The sequence below is a fragment of the Cajanus cajan genome, chromosome 4 (assembly GCF_000230855.2).
Source record: "Cajanus cajan strain Asha chromosome 4, NIPB_CcT2T_4, whole genome shotgun sequence".
NCBI lineage: Eukaryota > Viridiplantae > Streptophyta > Magnoliopsida > Fabales > Fabaceae > Cajanus > Cajanus cajan.
Window position 1 is genome coordinate 41,507,442 of NC_138520.1, and position 17,718 is coordinate 41,525,159.

At 42.9% G+C, this 17,718-nt stretch overlaps 3 protein-coding genes across 3 annotated transcripts; all 3 read right to left on the reverse strand.

The window, feature by feature from the left end:
• Positions 1 to 4,649: 4,649 nt before the first annotated feature.
• On the reverse strand, positions 4,650 to 5,036 carry LOC145957298 (uncharacterized). Its single transcript, XM_083073528.1, has one exon. It carries the CDS (start codon positions 5,034 to 5,036, stop codon positions 4,650 to 4,652), a length of 387 nt encoding a protein of 128 aa, XP_082929654.1.
• Positions 5,037 to 5,255: 219 nt separating this feature from the next.
• On the reverse strand, positions 5,256 to 6,147 carry LOC145957299 (uncharacterized). The gene is made up of 2 exons (XM_083073529.1): positions 5,454 to 6,147; positions 5,256 to 5,332 (listed from the first exon to the last, which is right to left on the reverse strand). The coding sequence occupies exons 1-2, from the start codon at positions 6,145 to 6,147 to the stop codon at positions 5,256 to 5,258; spliced, it is 771 nt and encodes a 256-aa protein (XP_082929655.1).
• A 1,389-nt stretch (positions 6,148 to 7,536) lies between these two features.
• On the reverse strand, positions 7,537 to 8,732 carry LOC145957300 (uncharacterized). Its single transcript, XM_083073530.1, has 2 exons — positions 8,602 to 8,732; positions 7,537 to 8,287 (listed from the first exon to the last, which is right to left on the reverse strand). The coding sequence occupies exons 1-2, from the start codon at positions 8,730 to 8,732 to the stop codon at positions 7,537 to 7,539; spliced, it is 882 nt and encodes a 293-aa protein (XP_082929656.1).
• Positions 8,733 to 17,718: the final 8,986 nt, after the last annotated feature.

Genomic DNA, 17,718 nt, shown 5'->3' on the forward strand with positions numbered 1-17,718 from the left:
TGATCAGAGGTGCGCCATGGTAGCTGAGTGCAGATACGCTCATTCTCGGCGCGCAGCGCCGCTAGGTCTGCTTCATTGGCGGTTCGCATCGCGGCTAGGTCAGTTTCGTGCTTGGCACGCATGTTTTGCAGATCGGCGGTGTGTTGCTGCCGCATCTGCTCGACTTGCTCGATCAGCCTTCTCAATGCTGTTTCGTTGTCCATGGTAGTTGCGTGATCTAGGTCGTCTGTTGCGCGTCTACTATGGCTTCTGGTAGAAACCATAAGAGTGGCCGATAAGAGCTGTCTTGATCAGCCCCACGGTGGGCGCCAAATGTTCTTACCAAAAATCTGCTGCAGAGATGATCCTCCGAGTAATATTGGTGAGCCTCCTTCGCTGGTACGCTTGATGCTCCAAGATGGGGGTGGTACCTGCAAAAGAGACTCTGATGCTAAAGTTAGTGTTTGTGGGTGTATGAGTCTCGTATAAGTAATGCACGTACCTTTGTGTGTATTAGGGTTTGATTGGGCCTTGGGCCCGAGATCAGTTTACGACCTAATTGGATAGCGAGCCGATGTCGCCTAGCGCGTGTCCGAGGTCACTCCGCGTTGTGATGCCGAGCTCAAGCTCGGCATAGCGGTACGGATAATACACTATTCAAATTATTAATTATTAATTTAAAGGTTTTTCAAACATTTATATAGACCGAACAATCTTCCATTGAAATCAACAATGTGTCCAAATTGAATGATGATAAAGTTGAAGTAGTTCTCAAAAGGTTGTTTAATTTAACATGCTTATTGATAAAAATGTTTCAATTTTACATTAGTTTTTGTTTATCATTTATTATCAAATTTTATTTTGGCTTTATTTAAAGCTTAAATATTTTATTGTTGGCCTATGTGCAACAATTGAAAGATTATGTGTTAGAAATGCAACTCAAATGGATACCAAATCACATCCAAATGAGTGCACATGGAGGAGGTGACCGGTTGGCACCAAAATTTGAATATTTGAATTCAAATTTTGGTGCCTAAGGTTAAGTAAACCATACCATGGTTTTACTTAACCTTAGGTTAACCCAACGTGCACCCTTGACCTAAGTTTACCTATAAATTTCTTTTTGGCCGAGTTTGTAAGACTTTTGGAAATATTGAATGAGAAATTACTCTTTGAATTTCTTACCTCTGAAAGTCTCTCTTCACCTCACTCTACCCTACTTGAGATCCTCTCCTTGGAGAGTTAGGTGCCTTCACCTTCTATCCGAGATAGCTAGGTGAGTTTAGGTCACACTTGCTTCATTTTTGGTGCTCCAAATTCTTGCCAATCTTTCCAAGGATCCGAGAAGAAGTTGATGAAGCATTCCTTGGGGTTTTCTTCAAGAACAACCTCATCAAGTGGTATCAGAGCTTCGGTCTTCAAGAGATAAGTTCTTTGTCTTTTGAGTGGTTGTTTGATCCGTATGTAATACTTGAGTTTATGTCATTTTAGAGTTGATTCCTTCCTAGATCTATTTCTTGCCTAAAATTTGATGGATCTAGCTTTCAGATTTCTTGAATGATTCATATATGATTTTTGTCTTAAATTGCTTTCCATGAATCATGCTCCACAAATTATGCTTCTAGGAAAATTCAGCTTATAAACTTTTTGTTTCTTTGAGTCTTACTTGAAATTTTCGGTCATATGTGGTTTTGAGTCATTTAATTTTTGAATCCATGTCTAGTGTCATGTGTAGTTCTTTAATTGTTGTTAATTCCTAGTTATGCTTGTTTCACTTTTTGTGTTGATTGTCTTTTGAAATTTTTTTCTAGATTTGGCCGAAATCATTTTGGTTTATTGTGCTCAATAATTTTGGTTTGATTTGAGTTCATAAACTACTATTAGATCATTAGTAGTTTTCAGAGTTCTAGGATTCCTTTGATACAAAGTGTCTTTAATTTTTTGCCTAATTCCGTGAGAAAAATTTTGTTTAGACATCTTTGAAATTCAAATTTGGAGCCAAAACCGTGGCATGTGTTAAGGGAAAACAAGTGACAAAAGCATGTTTACATTTCATTACATGTTGACCTAATTTGATTGTCATTTGGATTCAAATTTTGAAAACGGTTTTTAGTGCCTTGATAAGTGGTGACCGAGAATTGAGACTTCAAAAATTCAAAAGAGGAAAAGGCATCTCCTAAATATAAAAAGAAATATATAGAACAAAAGTTCAAAAGAAAATTCAAAAGAAATTTGATTAAAAAAAATTTTCAAATCTAATTTTCAAGTTAAAAGCCAAAAAGGAGATTGTATTGTTTTGGTGTGTGCTTCTCGGTTGCTATTGTGTAGTTTGAATACCATATATTTTCAGTTTACAAATTTGGAGTGTTTTGTTTTTGTCATTCAAATTCTAGAACCTATCTAGGATTCTTCCTTCTTGCACTAGCCTAATCCTTTTCTTTGATCATCTACATTGTCTATTCTTATAATCCATTCTTGTCTTGGTTAACTCTCAAATTGTCTTGGCTGTTTGTGTTAAATTTGGACTCAAAGTGTGGCCTAGTTTTGACCTAGTCTATCTCCATAGAAACTAGTTCTACAAGGGTCATCAAAAGAGGACTATGATAAGGAGGAGGAAGGTGAGTGAAGAAAGAAAAGTGTCTCTAGCCACCTTGAGCTGCCAAGGCCACACCATGTATTGGTGGACATCCCTTGTTAGGGATAGGCGCCTCCATAATGACCCTCCAATTCAATATTGGAATGAGTTAAGGAGTGCTTTAAGAAGGAGACACATTCCCTCATACTACACTAGGGAGCTTATCAATAAGCTCCAAAGACTCCATCAAAAGAACATGACTGTAGAAGAATATAGACAAACCATGGAGTTATATTTGATGAGGGCTGGCATTAGAGAGGAAGAAGACATTACCATTGCTAGATTTTTGAGTGGTCAAACTTTTGAAATAAGAGATAAGGTTGGGCTTTTAGCTTATAGATATTTGAATGACTTGGTTCAACTTTGTATCAAGGTTGATGAAAGAGGAGAACAAGGTTCTAGGTGCCGTCCTTGGTGAAGCAAAAATGCAAGGGGTCGAGCTTCGAGCTACGAGGGGCGACCTCGCGAGGGTTCAGAAGTCTTTGAAGATTGCCCTGCGGGCTAATGAGGCTTATGCTTCCCAAATGGGTGAGTTACAGAAGCTCGCCGCCTCATCCCGAGGTCGGGTGCACTTCTTGGAGGATGAGGTGACATCTTCCCGTGGCCGGGTACGCTCTTTGGAGGATGAGGTGACCTCCTTGAAGAGCGAGTTGGTGGCGGCGGCTGAGAAGCGTCTCTATGACGAGGTTCTTCTCGGTGGCAAAGAGGAGGAGGTTGCCGCTTTGAGGGTGAACCTCGCAAAGCTGGAGGAGGCAAAGGCGGGGCTGGATAAGAAGCTCGAGGAGATTGAGCAGGCCATCGTCTTCGAGCACAAGAGGGATTCCTCAAGGCTGCTCACCAGGCAAGGTTGCTTGCTCCGGGGTTCGACCTCTTCTCTATGCATGTGGAGAAGGAGGTTCGCTTCGGAAAGTTGGTGAAGGAGGACGACCTCGAGGACAGCTCCAGTGAGAACGCTTCCGCCTAGGTCATTTTTGTTACTTTCTTCTGCTTTGTTGTTTTCTTTTCCTTGAATTCATGTATTGAACATTTGTACTGGTTTTGTATATATCATTTCCTTTGAGTTTTTCATCTTTTGTTTCGATGAGTTTGTTTGGATTTCGATTTCCGCGCTTATGTTTTAGGCTTAGTCTTCACCTGTTTGCACGATTTGAAAGTTTGTTCGAAATTTGTTTTGCATTTCGCATTTTGTGGTGCTCAGACTTGGCTTAGAATAAAGTGATTTGAACCGAGGTTCGGGTTTTACATTGGGTGAAAACGAGGTACCTTGTGGTAGGACTCGAGTCAAAGTTTGACTTCAGGTTAGAGTGGTCCTACTGAGATTTGAACTCGACCTCGGTTTTAGGATAACCTATATTAACCCTGAGAGAATCGTGTCAAGGTTCGATCTTGACCTTGACTTAGAGTGGGAAAAGTCCTTTTTAGGGTTCGAACTCGACCTTGATCTGTTGTAAGGTGATTCTTACTAATGGTTCGAACTCGACCTCGCCGGGGTTCGAACTTGACCTCGGACTAGAGTAGAACGACTTGACTGAAGGTTCGGACTCGACCTTGAGTGGATCATATGAAGGTTCGAACTCGACCTTGAGTTGATCATATGAAGGTTCGAACTCAACCTTGAGTTGATCATATGAAGGTTCCAACTCGACCTTGAGTTAATCATACCGAGGTTCGAACTCGACCTCGGAGTGACGGGGAGTGAATTGTATGAAGGTTCGAACTCGACCTTGAGTTTAGCGCAATATGCATAATTTTGAGGTTCGTATTCGACCTTAACTAAGAGCGAGATAAGTCGGATTGAGGTTCGAACTCGACCTATGCGTAAAGTAAAATAACCCGAGCTAAGGTTTGAACTCGATCTTGGAGTAGCATAAAGCATGATGTAAAACTAAAAGAATATGAATGGAGTAGAATGAGTTATTTTATTGATTATTTGTATGTGCCTCGTTAAAATCCCTCTCAGCCAAAACCCATTTTTTTGTTTTTTGGGATAAAAAACTGAGGCGGGAAAAGAGTGCACAACTCATTCGTACAAAATTTAACTGAAGTAAAACTTGAGATGCATGGCATTCCAAGTTCCCGGTATGGGCTTTCCGCTGAGTTCCTCCAGTCGGTATGCTCTGTTTTCCAAGTCTTCTACAACTCGGAATGGGCCACCCCAGGTGGGTGCGAGCTTTCCATCTGATGTGTCTTTCCGAGCTTCACCTAGCAAACTCCACACCAGGTCGCCAACTCGGAAAGAGCGAGGTCGCATTTGCGTATTGTATCTTCTGGAAGCTCGGATCTTGCAGGCTTCTTCGTGGATTTGAGCTTCTTCTCTGAGCTCGTCAACTAGGTTGAGGTCGGCTACTAACTCTTGAGCATTCTGCTCACTGTTGAAGGCTTGGCGTCGGTGCGATGTCTCTCCGACTTCCATTGGGATCATTGCGTCAGCTTCATAAGTTAGCCTGTAAGGCGTCTCTTGCGTTGTTGACTAGGGGTGCAATGATACGCCTAGAGGATGCTGGGAAGCTCGTCGGCCCACTGTCCTTTGGCGTTCCCTAGCCGCTTCTTAAGTTCCCAGAGGATGACCTTGTTAGCTGCTTCGACTTGGCCATTAGTTTGCGAATGTTCCACTAAGGTCGGAAGATGCTTGATACCGAGATCATGGAGGAAGTCCTCGAAGCCCTGTGCGATGAATTACCGGCCTTGTCAGTAACGAGGGTGTGAGGGATTCTGAATCTGCAGACAATATTCCTCCAGGTGAACCTTTGCACATTTTCGGTGGTGATTTTGGCGAGTGGGCATACCTCGATCCACTTGGTGAAGTAGTCGATCGCCACTAGGAGGAACTTGAGCTGACCTTTTGCGGGGGGGAATGGCCCGAGGATGTCCATTCCCCATTGGGAGAAAGGCCATGCTGACATCATATGGTGAAGAGCTTCGGGCGGTTGCCAATGTGTGTTGCCGAACTGCTGACATTCTTTGCATTTTTGTACGTAGTCCTGGCAATCTGATTTTAGAGTGGTCCAGTAGTATCCTGCTCGGAGTACTCTGGTTGCCATTGAGCGTGCTCCAGAATGCATGCCACATATGCCCCGGTGAATCTCCTCGATGACATAGGCTGCTTGCGGTGTAGTTAAGCACTTGAGCAGTGGGGTGGAGATGCCACGTTTGAACAGCTCGTCACCGACGATTACAAACTTGGCCGACCTCGCCCTTACTTTCCGAGCTTCGTCCTTGTCTTTGGGCAAAACTCCTTCTTTCAAGTAGCTCCAGATGCCTGTCATCCATCCTTGGTCTTCGCTGTTGTTGGTATTGACGACTTTGTCTTCTAGGCTGGGAGAGTGCAAAGTCTCCTGGATGATGGTCCGATGCTGTCTAGGTCGTTTGGTGCTGGCGAGCTTTGATAGGAGGTCGACTCGGGCATTTTGTTCTCGCGGCACATGCTGTATGGTGAACTCGTCGAAGGACGAGATCTGGTGGGATGCGATGTGGAAGTACCGCTGTAGAAGAATATCCTTTGCCTGGTACGTCCCACTGAGCTGTTCCACCATGAGCTTCGAGTCGCTGTTGCAACTCACTCTTCAAGCCTCGAGGTTGCGAGCCAGCCTCAGTTCTGCGAGAAGTGCCTCATACTCCGCCTGGTTGTTGGTCACCTTGAAGTTGAATTTGAGGGATTGCTCCAAAGTGACTTGGTTTGGGCCTTCCAATATGATACCTGCACCACCACCCTTAGAGTTGGAGGACCCGTCAACGTGTAAAGTCCACACCTGTGGTTCCTCGGCAGAAGGGAGCGTGAGCTCAGCTACGAAGTTGGCCAGGCATTGAGCTTTTAGGGCGCCATGACTTTCGTACTGGATGCCGAACTCGGACAACTCGACCGACCATGCAATCATTCGTCTGGCGAGCTCTGGCTTTCTCAGGATTTGTTTTATGGGGTAGTCAGTTTTGACAATCACCTGGTGGCTCTGGAAGTAAGGTCAGAGTCGCCGGGCTGCGGTGACGAGTGCTAGTGCCAACTTTGCGATCATTTGGTACCGTTTCTCCGCATCTTGGACGACTCGACTGATGAAGTAGATTGGCGTCTGTATTTTTTGATGTTCTTGCACTATCACTGCACTGATGGCGTTTTCTGCTACGGCCAAGTAGAGGAGGAGGTCAGTTTTGTGATCCGGACTCTATAGGATTGGCGGGGTCGTGAGAAAGGTTTTGAAGCTTCGGAAAGCTTCCTCGCACTGATCCGTCCACTGGAAGTCTTTTGGCTTCCGTAGCAAAGTGAAGATTGGCCCTGCCTTCTCCGCGAGTCTGGGGATGAAACGGGACAGTGAGACTAACCTTCCGGCTAGGCGTTGGACTTCTTTCAATGTTTGAGGACTCTGCATCTGGATGATGACTTTGCACTTCTCAGGGTTGGCTTCGATTCCTCTGCTAGTGATCATAAAACCGAGGAACTTACCTCCCTGGACGCCGAAGACGCACTTCTCCGGGTTGAGACGCATGTTATGTCTCCTGATTTGGCTGAACACCTCGGCGAGGTCGGCAGCATGGTCTGCAGCTGAGGTGGTTTTGACCACCATGTCGTCAACGTAGACCTCCATATTTTGGCCAATTTGCTGGTGGAAAACCTTGTCCATCAGTCGCTGGTAAGTGGCCCCCGCGTTCTTGAGACCGAAGGGCATCACTCGATAGCAGTAATTGGCGTGATTAGTGATGAATGACGTGTGCACCTCGTCTGGTGGGTACATCATGATTTGGTTGTACCCGGAGTAAGCGTCAAGAAAACTGAGGAGGGCGTGCCCGGATGCTCCATCGACCAGCCTATCGATACTCGACAAGGGGTATGAGTCCTTGGGGCATGCCTTGTTCAAGTTGGTATAGTCGACGCACATTCGCCATTTTCCCGAGCTCTTTTTTACCAACACCATGTTTGCCAGCCATGTGGTTTACCTGACCTCGCGGATGAAGCCGGCGTTCAACAATTTTTGTGTTTCGGTGATGATGGCCTCCCATCTTTCACCACCGACCTTCCTCTTCCTCTGGGCCACTGGCCTTCCCTCGTTGTGTATCGCTAACCTGTGACAGATGAAGTCAGCATTTATACCTGGCATGTCGGCACTGGACCAGGCGAAGAGGTCGGCGTTCTTGAGGATCTCAGCTTCGACCTGCTGCCGCAACTTCGGGCTCAACTGTCTGCTAATTTTTGTGCACTGCCCGGGGAGTTTTCCGATCTGGAGGTCGTCGAGCTCGTCAATGGGACTTGGCCGTTCGTCATGGAAGTCAGACCTCGGATCGAGATCAGCGGTTTCCACGTGGGTGATGTGAGCAACCGTAGGGGGGTCGCTCTTGCACTGCTCGCTGGAAGGGGAGACTTTCAGGCTCTCGGTGTAACATTGTCGGGCTATTTTTTGGTTTGCCTTGACGAAAATAATATTCCCTCCATTCCCCGCGAATTTCATGGTGAGGTGTGGGGTAGACACCACTACTCCGAGTTGATTCAAGGTCGGCCTCCCTATGATTATGTTGTAGGAGGTGTTGGCTTCCACGAGGAGATATCGGACCATGATCTGCCTTGTGTCTGGAGAGGTCCCGAAAGTAGTCAGCAGATCCACGTATCCCCGAGTGTGTACTCGCTCTCCTGCAAAACCAACTAGGGGCTCTATCTGAGGTTGGATGAGAGAGTGAGGGATGTCTAACCTGAGGAATGTCAGCCAATATAGGACGTCAACCGAGCTCCCTTGGTCGATCAGTGTCTTGTGGACCTCCCAATTAGCTACCTCCACGGCGATGACCATAGGATCATCCTGGTTGGGGCTGACGCCAGTGTAGTCGTCGTCGGTGAAGGTGATGGGCGGCGAGCTCTGGTGCGAAGCCGAGGTAGTGGAGTGGACGTTGTTGATGTTGCGCATGTGTCTCTTCCGGGCTGAGCTGCTGGCGTCGCCCCCTGCGAAACCACCTACAATTGTGTTGATTACTCCCCGTATGGGAGCTGACCCCGTTTCCTGGCTTACCTCGGCTTGCACTGCTCCGCCGGTGTTTTGCTGAGAGCCAGAGGGTTGGTCCGTGCGAGCTCCCGAACCACGACCTCTACCTCGTCCTCGTCCCCCATAGCCTCCTCGGTGACCCTGCTGTCTTTGGACATACTAGACGAGGTGGCCTGCTTGTATGAGTTCTTCGATACGGTCTCGGAGCGTGCGACACTCTTTAGTGGTGTGACCGTGTTTTCTATGATATCGATAGTGTTTGGATTTGTCCGCACTGTTAGGGGTGTGACCTGGTGGTGGCAGGGTGAGCATGATGGAGGAAGCCCATGGGCCAAGGGCCCAACTACTAGGGCTATGGCAAGAAGGATACATGAAGAGTGGGCCCAAGCACAAGGGAAGCCCATTACTTTATTTTGTTGGGCTTTGACTCAAGTCCAAGTAGACTAGGGTTAGTGTAGGATTGGGCCTTAGTGCCTTGTATTTCTTTTGGGCCTTGTATTTCCGGCCATTAGACTAGGAATTTCATTTCATGGTCATTTAGATTTAGGGTTAATTTAGGTTATCATGTACACCTTCATTTGAATGTAATTAGTATGTCATTTGAAGTGTATTTCGGCCATGTGCACACATGCACATGGTGTGACCGAAATGCAACTCAAATGGATACTAAATCACATCCAAATGAGTGCACATGGAGGGGGTGGCCGGTTGGCACCAAAATTTGAATTTTAGAATTCAAATTTTCGCGCCTAGAGTTAAGTAAACCATACCATGGTTCTACTTAACTCTAGGTTAACCCAACTTAAACCCTTAACCTAATTTTTCCTATAAATCTCCCTATGGTCGATTATTGTAGCACTTTGGATGATATTGATGAGTTTTATTCTCTCTAGAATTGAACCCTCCGAAGTCACTTGTTTCCTATCTCTACCCTCCTTGAGTGCTTCTCTTTGTAGAGCTAGGAACCCTATTCTTCTTTGGACTTAGCTTGTAAGCAAGCTTAAGGTCACATTGAGTCTTCGTGGAACCTCCATCCTTGAAGTTTCTTCCAAGGACATCCGTGAAGACTTGAAGCATCCATGTGCATTCCAAGTGGAAGCACATCAAGTGCTATCAGAGCATCCGGTTTCTTCAAGAGATAAGTCTTGTTCTTGTCTTTTGATTGAGTGATCCGTGGCTATTTCTTGTTGTGTTCATCTTGAGTTCAACTTGTTTTTGAGTTTTTGTCACATGAGAGTTTCTTCATTCCTAGATCTAATTTTAGCCTTAAAATGATGGATCTAGTTTCTTATGCTTGAATGCGTTTGGATATTATGCTTCCATGAATCATGCTCTCTTCTTGTGCCTTTTTAGGAAATTTTCTGCCTATGAACTTTTTAATTTCTTTGAGTCATATTTGAAATTTTAATTCGGTCATTATATGCTTGAGTCTTAATTTTTTGTTTTGGAATCCATGTCTAGTAGGTTTGTGTAATCCTTTTATCTTCATCATTCTTAGCTTGGCTTGTGATCCGTTTGAAATTTTTTTTTTTAAATCTTGAACTAATTTCTGGATTTGGCCGAGATCCATTGTCATTTGGTATAAGCTCATAATTTTGTTTTGATTGAGTTCATGAACTACTATTAGATCATTAGTAGTTTTCTTAGAAAAAAAAAATTTAGGTTTCCTAAATCTTGAAAATGTCTTAAAAAAAAATTTCCTACCCGTGAGTGTTTGATCTTGTATTAGTTGTGTGTGCTGAAAATTTGTGTTAGTAATTCAATTTTGAATTTTAATTTTGGAGCCTAAAACCGTGAGCATGTGCCATTCAAATTTACAAGCATGAAAAGCATGTTACATTTGTCTTGAATTTGACCTAATTTGGCTTGTCATTTGGCATTTTCTTTTGAATCCGGTTTTGGTGCTACCTAAGAGTGACCGAGACTTTGATGCAACATAAATTTTGGACAGTAAAAGGCAACTCCTAAATTTTTTTAAAAAAAAAATTCGAAGAAAGATCAAAAGAAAATTCAAAACAAATTGATTAAAAAAAAAGTGCTAAACCTAAATTTGAAAAGCAAAAGCCAATTAAGGAGTTTGAATTCTCATTTGTGTCTTCTTGGTTTGTACTTGTTCTTGATTCAATTTTTTTTCAGCTCACATATTTTTGAGTGTTTTGGTTTTGTGCATCCATTCTAGAACTAATCTTAGGTTATTTCCTTCTTGTTCTAGTCATCTACTTGTTGGAGTCATCTAAAATTTGTCATCTCCAATTCTACTCTTATCTTCTTTTCTTCTTCAATCATCTTTGCTGTTCTTATATTTGACTAAACTCAAGGTGTGGCCTAAGTTTGACCTAGCCTATCTTCCTAGAAGCTAGTTCTACAAGGGTCATCAAAAGAAGCCTAAGGAAAGGAGGAGGAAAGGATATAGGTGGCTCTCGGATTTGGCTACTTCAAACACAAGCACCATAAACACTCTTGGCTGAAAATTGTGGTGGCTGGACTGGATCAACCGTGAAGCATATTGGAGATTCAATTTGAATTTGTAATTGATTTTTAAAAAAAAAATATAAGTATTAGTGACGGATTTTAGAGACCAATTTTTCCTTACTAGTTTGAAAATTTTGTTGCAAATTCGGTCACTAATCCCTCACTAATTCTTGGTGGCTGTTTTCTTAATTCTTTTAAGCCACTTGTTCTTTGCTGTTTAGCTTTGTTCATACCTTGTATTTGGCCATTTAAAGGAGTGTCTTGGGAGTGTCTTTGGTACACAACCATCTCTCCTTAGGTTTACAATTTTCGTTAGTACTTGGTGGGAGTGGTCCTTGATTGATCTTTGGTATCTCTCAAGCTCTCACCCTAGGACACGTTTAGGTAGTTTAAATTCTTGCTTAATACTTGTTTTTAATTGCTTTCAAACGTCTAGTATATCATAGTTCATAATACATCAAAAAAAAAATTTCATTGAAAAGAATTTGGTAGAGATTAACTACAAAGGGGATTAGTAATTTTTACTTGAAGAGGCTTGGTTTTTAAGTGGCTCTTAGTAGCTCACCTCCCTCCAAAGTTCAATTTGTATACTTAATCTTCCAAGTACTTAGTCTTAACCTTGCATAAAAAATTGCTTTTCAAACTTCTTTCATAAAAAGAAATATTTCACCTATAATGGAAGAATTTTCTACTCCTCATAGTGATACTAATTCAAGTGATAACAATGATCTTGCTAAGTTATCACGTGAATTAAGATCACTAAAGCTATGGAAAGAGCAAGAATCACAACAAAGAATTCGAGATAAATTTGAAAGAGAAGCTCAAATTGCTCTTATGGAGGAAGAAATTCGTCTATTAAAGGAAAAAGAAAAAAAGAAACATCATAGTAAACATAGCTCATACGCCCATAATTCCACCTCAGGAGAGTCAATACATGATATTAGCCTAGCATTAGGAGATCATTATCAACAACCTCTTAGAAGAGTCCAAAGGACCCCCAAGTCAAGGGAACCTAGGGTAGATCTTCCTTATTTTCATGGAAAAGATGATGTGGAGGGGTACCTAGATTGGGAAATGAAGGTGGAACAAATCTTCACTTGCCACCAAGTGAGTGAAGAAAGGAAAGTCTCCCTAGCCACTCTAAGCTTTCAAGGTCATGCCATGTATCGGTGGACCTCTCTTGTGAGAGATAGACGTCTCCATGTAGACCCCTAAAATTGTCCGGGTCGGAAATAAGACTCGAAGACTCTCGAAGACCGAAGGAAAGTCAGCCGAAAGGACTCCTGGAAGACCCTAGGATGATTCTTCATAGGTTTAGAAGTCTTAGAGTAGCTTAAAATAAGGATGTGGGAAGATTGGAGCTTAATACGGCCTCCTAGAAGTTCAGTACGGCCGTACTGAACAATTTGAACTACAATACGGCCGTACTGAAACCAATACGGCCGTACTGAAGTTCAAAAACTTCAGTACGACCGTACTGAATTCAATACGGCCGTACTGTAGTTCAAAACTTCAGTACGGGCCGTATTGATGTCAGAGGCCGTACTGCGCCTCACTCCTATATATAGGACGTCATTTGGACGTCATTCCACACAGGGGGACACTTTTTCCATACTTTTGGACCCTCTTGCTGAGTATTCTGGGGTTTTTGAGCAGTGTTCTGCCCTAGAAGTCTCTCCGAGAGCCGATCCGACAAAGTTCTTGAGTTCTGAGCATTTAGCTTGAGGATTCGAACTAGTCGAAGGGAAATCTTTTTGATTTCCATAGTAAAAATTAATCTTTAGGGAAGGAGCGAGCAAGCGTGTAGTGGGAAGGAGCGCCAAAAAGCCTCATAACGTCTGTTTGAATATATAAAAGCACGCTTCAAAGGTTTCTTTTTCAAATCCTTCCTTTTATTGCTTTCTGATTGTTGCATTGCATTTTTCATCATGTAGATATCTCGTTTATAGTCGTTTCTAATAAATAGGGGTAATTTAGTAATTTTACACTGTTATTTATGAAATAATCCGTCATAGGGAACCCGAAAGGGGCGTTGTGGGGTCCTAACACCTTCCCCGCACGTAACCGACTCCCTTACCCAACTCTGGTTGTAATGGCCAAGGTTGATTTGTGAAAATCAATTGCCTTATCCCTTTTTCCAATGTTTTGAGTAAAACATTGGTGGCGACTCCAAGAACCCTTCTTTTTGCGAAAACCACTAATCCATGGAGGGTCCCGCTTGGGATTAACATTGATTGGTGAATCATTTAATAAATTTGTTAGTTCGATGAGGTCTCAGTTTGAGAATAAGTCTTTCTAACAATCCATCATTTTTCAAAACTTAAAAAGAGTCCAACCATCGTCGCGAATGCCAATGTCCGTTTCGGCGGGTGGCGACAGATGGCGACTCCACTAGGGAAGCCTCGAGAGTCAGTCCCATTTAGTGATGGATTATTTCTAAAATAATAGTTTAAAATTACTTCATTACCCCTAGCTTGTATGATAATATGTTTTATCTAGCTAGCTTTAATAACTGTTGTATGTTTAAATTTTCGCAATTGTTTTAAATAAAAACTGCACACAAACCTTTGCACACAACAGTTCCCTCTATACCCGGGGGCATGAGTGGAAAGCCATAGGGAGTGGATGTTAGTACGGCCGGTTATCGAATGGGTCTATAGGTGCCCGTAGACCGTTGTCGGAAAACATCACTCAAGGTGAAAACCATGAACTCGAGTCCGACAGTGCGTTGGAGCTTTCCATCGACTTACGACGAGAGGAATTGGGTCCCTATAATGGGGGCACCTTGGGGGCCTCAGACCGGTGAGAACAGTTAGAACCTCCTTGAATATGCACTTTTCTGCAGGATACCCCTACCTCGTGATTCGCTCGTGACTGTTCGTGGATGAGTGAATTGTTTGTGCATTGTTTATGTGACATTGTTTGAGCATACATTGCATTATTTAAACATACAACATTCCTTTTTTTTTAGAATAAAATAAATAGGAATAAGAATCTTCCATTACATGGTGTTAACATCTACCTTCATCACATTCATATAGGTAGTTTCCCTTTTCACCCAAAAAATACAAAAAACAAAATATCCAAAAAAAGATATTTATCCAAACCAAGCAATATCATGCATCATCTTAGGAGCATCCCGAAAACATGATAATGCTTAGTTGAATAAACACAATGCATGCATATTCAACGTCATCATCTCATATCATGCATTCTTATCAAAGATCATGGAGGGATCTAGGTTTGCATTTCATACATCCCTCCTAGTAATTCATTAATAAACATTAATAAAAAGAAAGGATTAATCGATGCGTATGTTCAGAATGGATCGCACGCCATTTGTTATTAAGTGTAAGCCAACAACCGCGCCAAGTGAGCGCACATCAACTCCGTTGTTGGTAATCAAGACGAATAAAGGGGAAGGTCCGACACCGTTAAGGATCACTGCTCCAAGGCCTTTTCCCTACGAATCAAATAAGGCTGTGCCATGGATATACGACATCCATTCTTCTGCCGACAGCGATATCTCCAACATCGCTGGACTTGAGGGCATGACTAGGAGTGGCAGGATCTACACTCCCGAAGATCTTCATGACAAAGCTCCCAAGAATAAAGGGAAAGAAAAAGAAGAGAAAACCGAGGAAAATAAAGAATCCGAGGAGGAGACTGATGAGCTATTAAAATATATCCGACAGAGCGAGTACTCCATCGTGGATCAACTTCATAGGACGCCAGCAAAAATTACTCTGTTGTCGTTGATCCTAAGCTCCGAACCGCATCGGCAAGCTCTGTTGAAAGTCTTGAACGAAGCATACGTGTCGCACACTATCTCCCAAGACAAATTTGAGGGGATTGTTAGTCACATCACGGCTAATGATCACCTCACTTTCACCGATGAAGAGATCCCCGCTGGGGGACCGAATCACAACAAGCCCTTGCACATCTCTGTAAAGTGCAAGGAGTATCACATCGCTAAAGTCTTGGTGGATAATGGATCTTCCTTGAATGTGATGCCAAAAAGAACATTTGATCAAGTGGCAATCAAGGGAATCCAAATGCGCCCGAGCAACATGATCGTCCGAGCTTTCGACGGTTCTAAAAGAGAAGTGGTGGGAGAAATTAATCTTCCAATCCAAATTGGACCCACCATCTTTAATGTCGAATTTCAAGTGATGGACATTACTCCCGCATACAGCTGTCTCCTCGGCCGACCTTGGATTCATGATGCGAAAGCTGTTCCCTCTACGCTCCACCAAAAAGTCAAATTCATAGTGGGTGACAAGCTGGTGACTGTACAAGCTGAAGATGACATACTCATCAGCAAGCCATCCGCCATACGTGGATGCAGCAGAGGAAGCTCTAGAGACCGCCTTCCAAGCATTGGAGATCGCCAATGTTGAAACGTTTCCCCGAGAAATGAAGAAGGTAGCCTACTTGCTCACCAAGAACGGATACTTGCCTGGACAAGGACTTGGCAAGGATTCCCAAGGAATTCCCGAGCTACCCATTATTAAGGATAATCCGGGGAAACAAGGGTTAGGATACAACCCTAATAAAGATCAAAGGACGAAGAGGAACCAAGATCCTTCTCGACGTTCTTTAAGCCAGATCTTTAGGAAGGTCGGTTCACAAGCGTCAAGGCCGGTCGTCGTCATCAAGTGCTCTTCTCCTTCCGATAGGGATGTATAGACCTGATGACTATTAGAGATTACTCCTCGGGGACAGCCCGACCCCCGAGCCTCGATAGGGCACATGTTTCCATTATGATTATAATAAAATCATTCTTTATTATTTCTTACTGCTTCTTTTCTTGCTTATAATAAAATTCTAAACCACATTTTTAACCCTGTTTGAATAAACATGAATGAGGTTAAAATCATCTTAATAACAATAAACCCGCATCATTTTTATGTGGAAGTGTGTGTGACAACTTGGAGCACCTTCCCTTGGCCTCGACAAGTGCCATCACGGATAAAAAGAAATCCTTTAAAATAAAAGAAAGCTCGGCAGGAAACCCAAAAAGGGGGCTGCGCAAAAATAAGAGCAAAGAACCCGCTAGGAATCCCACGAAAGGGTGACCTAGGCAAAAGTTAGGGTTGCAAAAATAAATAAAAACAAAGGTCCGCTAAGACGCCACAAAAGGGTGTTTTAGGCAAAAATAAGGACAATCAAAAAGCGAAAATAAATCCATGATGGTACCATGAGCCGAATTCAAAAAGAAAGGTTCAAGGGAAGCTATCTAAGTTGTCAAATCACAACGTCAATAACAAGATTTTCTTAACTTCATAAGTGTTTAATCAAACAAGCCTAAACACGTAAGCCTACCTTGGCCAGCCATTCTTACAAAAACCATTTTTGAAAAAATAATCCCCTCTAAAACACAAACTTCAGAATAAAAAATATCTTTCCTTTCTTTTCTCTTGTCCCAAACGATTTTAGAGTAATCTAGCGGAAACATGGAGATATAGTGGTCAATAGGAGGGTTGACACGTCTTCTAAAGGAAGGGAAGGATCGCTTGGTTGATGACACCAATCTCGATATAACACGCATCATTCCTCGGTTACAGAAATCGGCAGCACACAGCCCGTCCAGAGGAATGGCAAAATCCAAACAGAGAAACGCATCGGTTAATTCTTTTGAAAGATGAATCAAATAGAATTAGGTGCATCATACCGCATACATGCATACAGATGATAGGTGTACTGGAAGATCACTTATTCTCTGTTTATTGAAAAAACCAAAAATCAAAAAAAAAAAAAAAATCAAACTTCAGAAAAAACAATGCGCCCGTACTAAAATTAGGGTTATGAACAAATTTTTAACTCAATACAGGTGTACTGAAATGGATACAGCCGTATTGGCCTTTAGTTGCAGATTTAAAGACCTTATCATGAGGCAATCGCATAAAATAGAAAAATAGAAAAAATTTGCTTGTGTATGACAGCAGTCAACAGAAAAAGCCAAAAAACGACAAAAAAGGCAAAAATTCAGAAAATCAACCGCATCATATAGAATAACTGAGCCTGGAGAGGCTTGCCGAAATAATACTCCCCAAGAGACATCTCAGCTTGCACTCTTGGGCTGAACAGAAAATCAATAAATCGTACAGAATAACTGAGCCTGGAGAGGCTTGCCGAAATAATACTCCCCAGAGACATCTCAGCTTGCACTCTTGGACCAAATCCCCAGTAAGAGCTATCAAAGCAAGATTAGTAAGATCCCCCAATGGAAGCAATGATCATCCAAACGAAATATCCGAGTCAAAGGACTCAGACTTCCTCAGTGGAAGATAGCTTTCCAACTCGAGCGACGAGTGAAGCTAAGCCTGAAGAGGCTTTCTAAATAATACTCTGGGATACATAAGATCCTCAATCCCCATTCGCCTACTCAGAGGCACCCCTTCAAAAAGAGAAAAATCAAAAAGATCAATAACCATTCCCTAAGCGGAATTCGGCACTCATCCGAACACCGAACATCAAGATCATTCGCCTACTCAGAGGCACTCCTTCAAAAAGAGAAAAATCAAAAAGATCAATAACCATTCCCCAAGCGGAATCCGGCACTCAGCCGAACACCAAACATCAAGATAATTCGCCTACTCAGAGGCACTCCTTCAAAAAGAGAAAATCCAAAAAAGATCAATAATCATTCTCCAAGCGGAATCCGGCACT

Coding starts and splice junctions, on each gene's coding strand:
- LOC145957298 (XM_083073528.1), bottom strand. CDS start 5,036: ATGATCCCAATGGAAGTCGGAGAGACATCGCACCGACGCCAAGCCTTC.
- LOC145957299 (XM_083073529.1), bottom strand. CDS start 6,147: ATGGTGGAACAGCTCAGTGGGACGTACCAGGCAAAGGATATTCTTCTA. Junction 5,333..5,453: donor GCCATTCCCCCCCGCAAAAG/GTCAGCTCAAGT, acceptor TATTGTCTGCAG/ATTCAGAATCCCTCACACCC.
- LOC145957300 (XM_083073530.1), bottom strand. CDS start 8,732: ATGTCCAAAGACAGCAGGGTCACCGAGGAGGCTATGGGGGACGAGGAC. Junction 8,288..8,601: donor GCGGAGCAGTGCAAGCCGAG/GTAAGCCAGGAA, acceptor GACATTCCTCAG/GTTAGACATCCCTCACTCTC.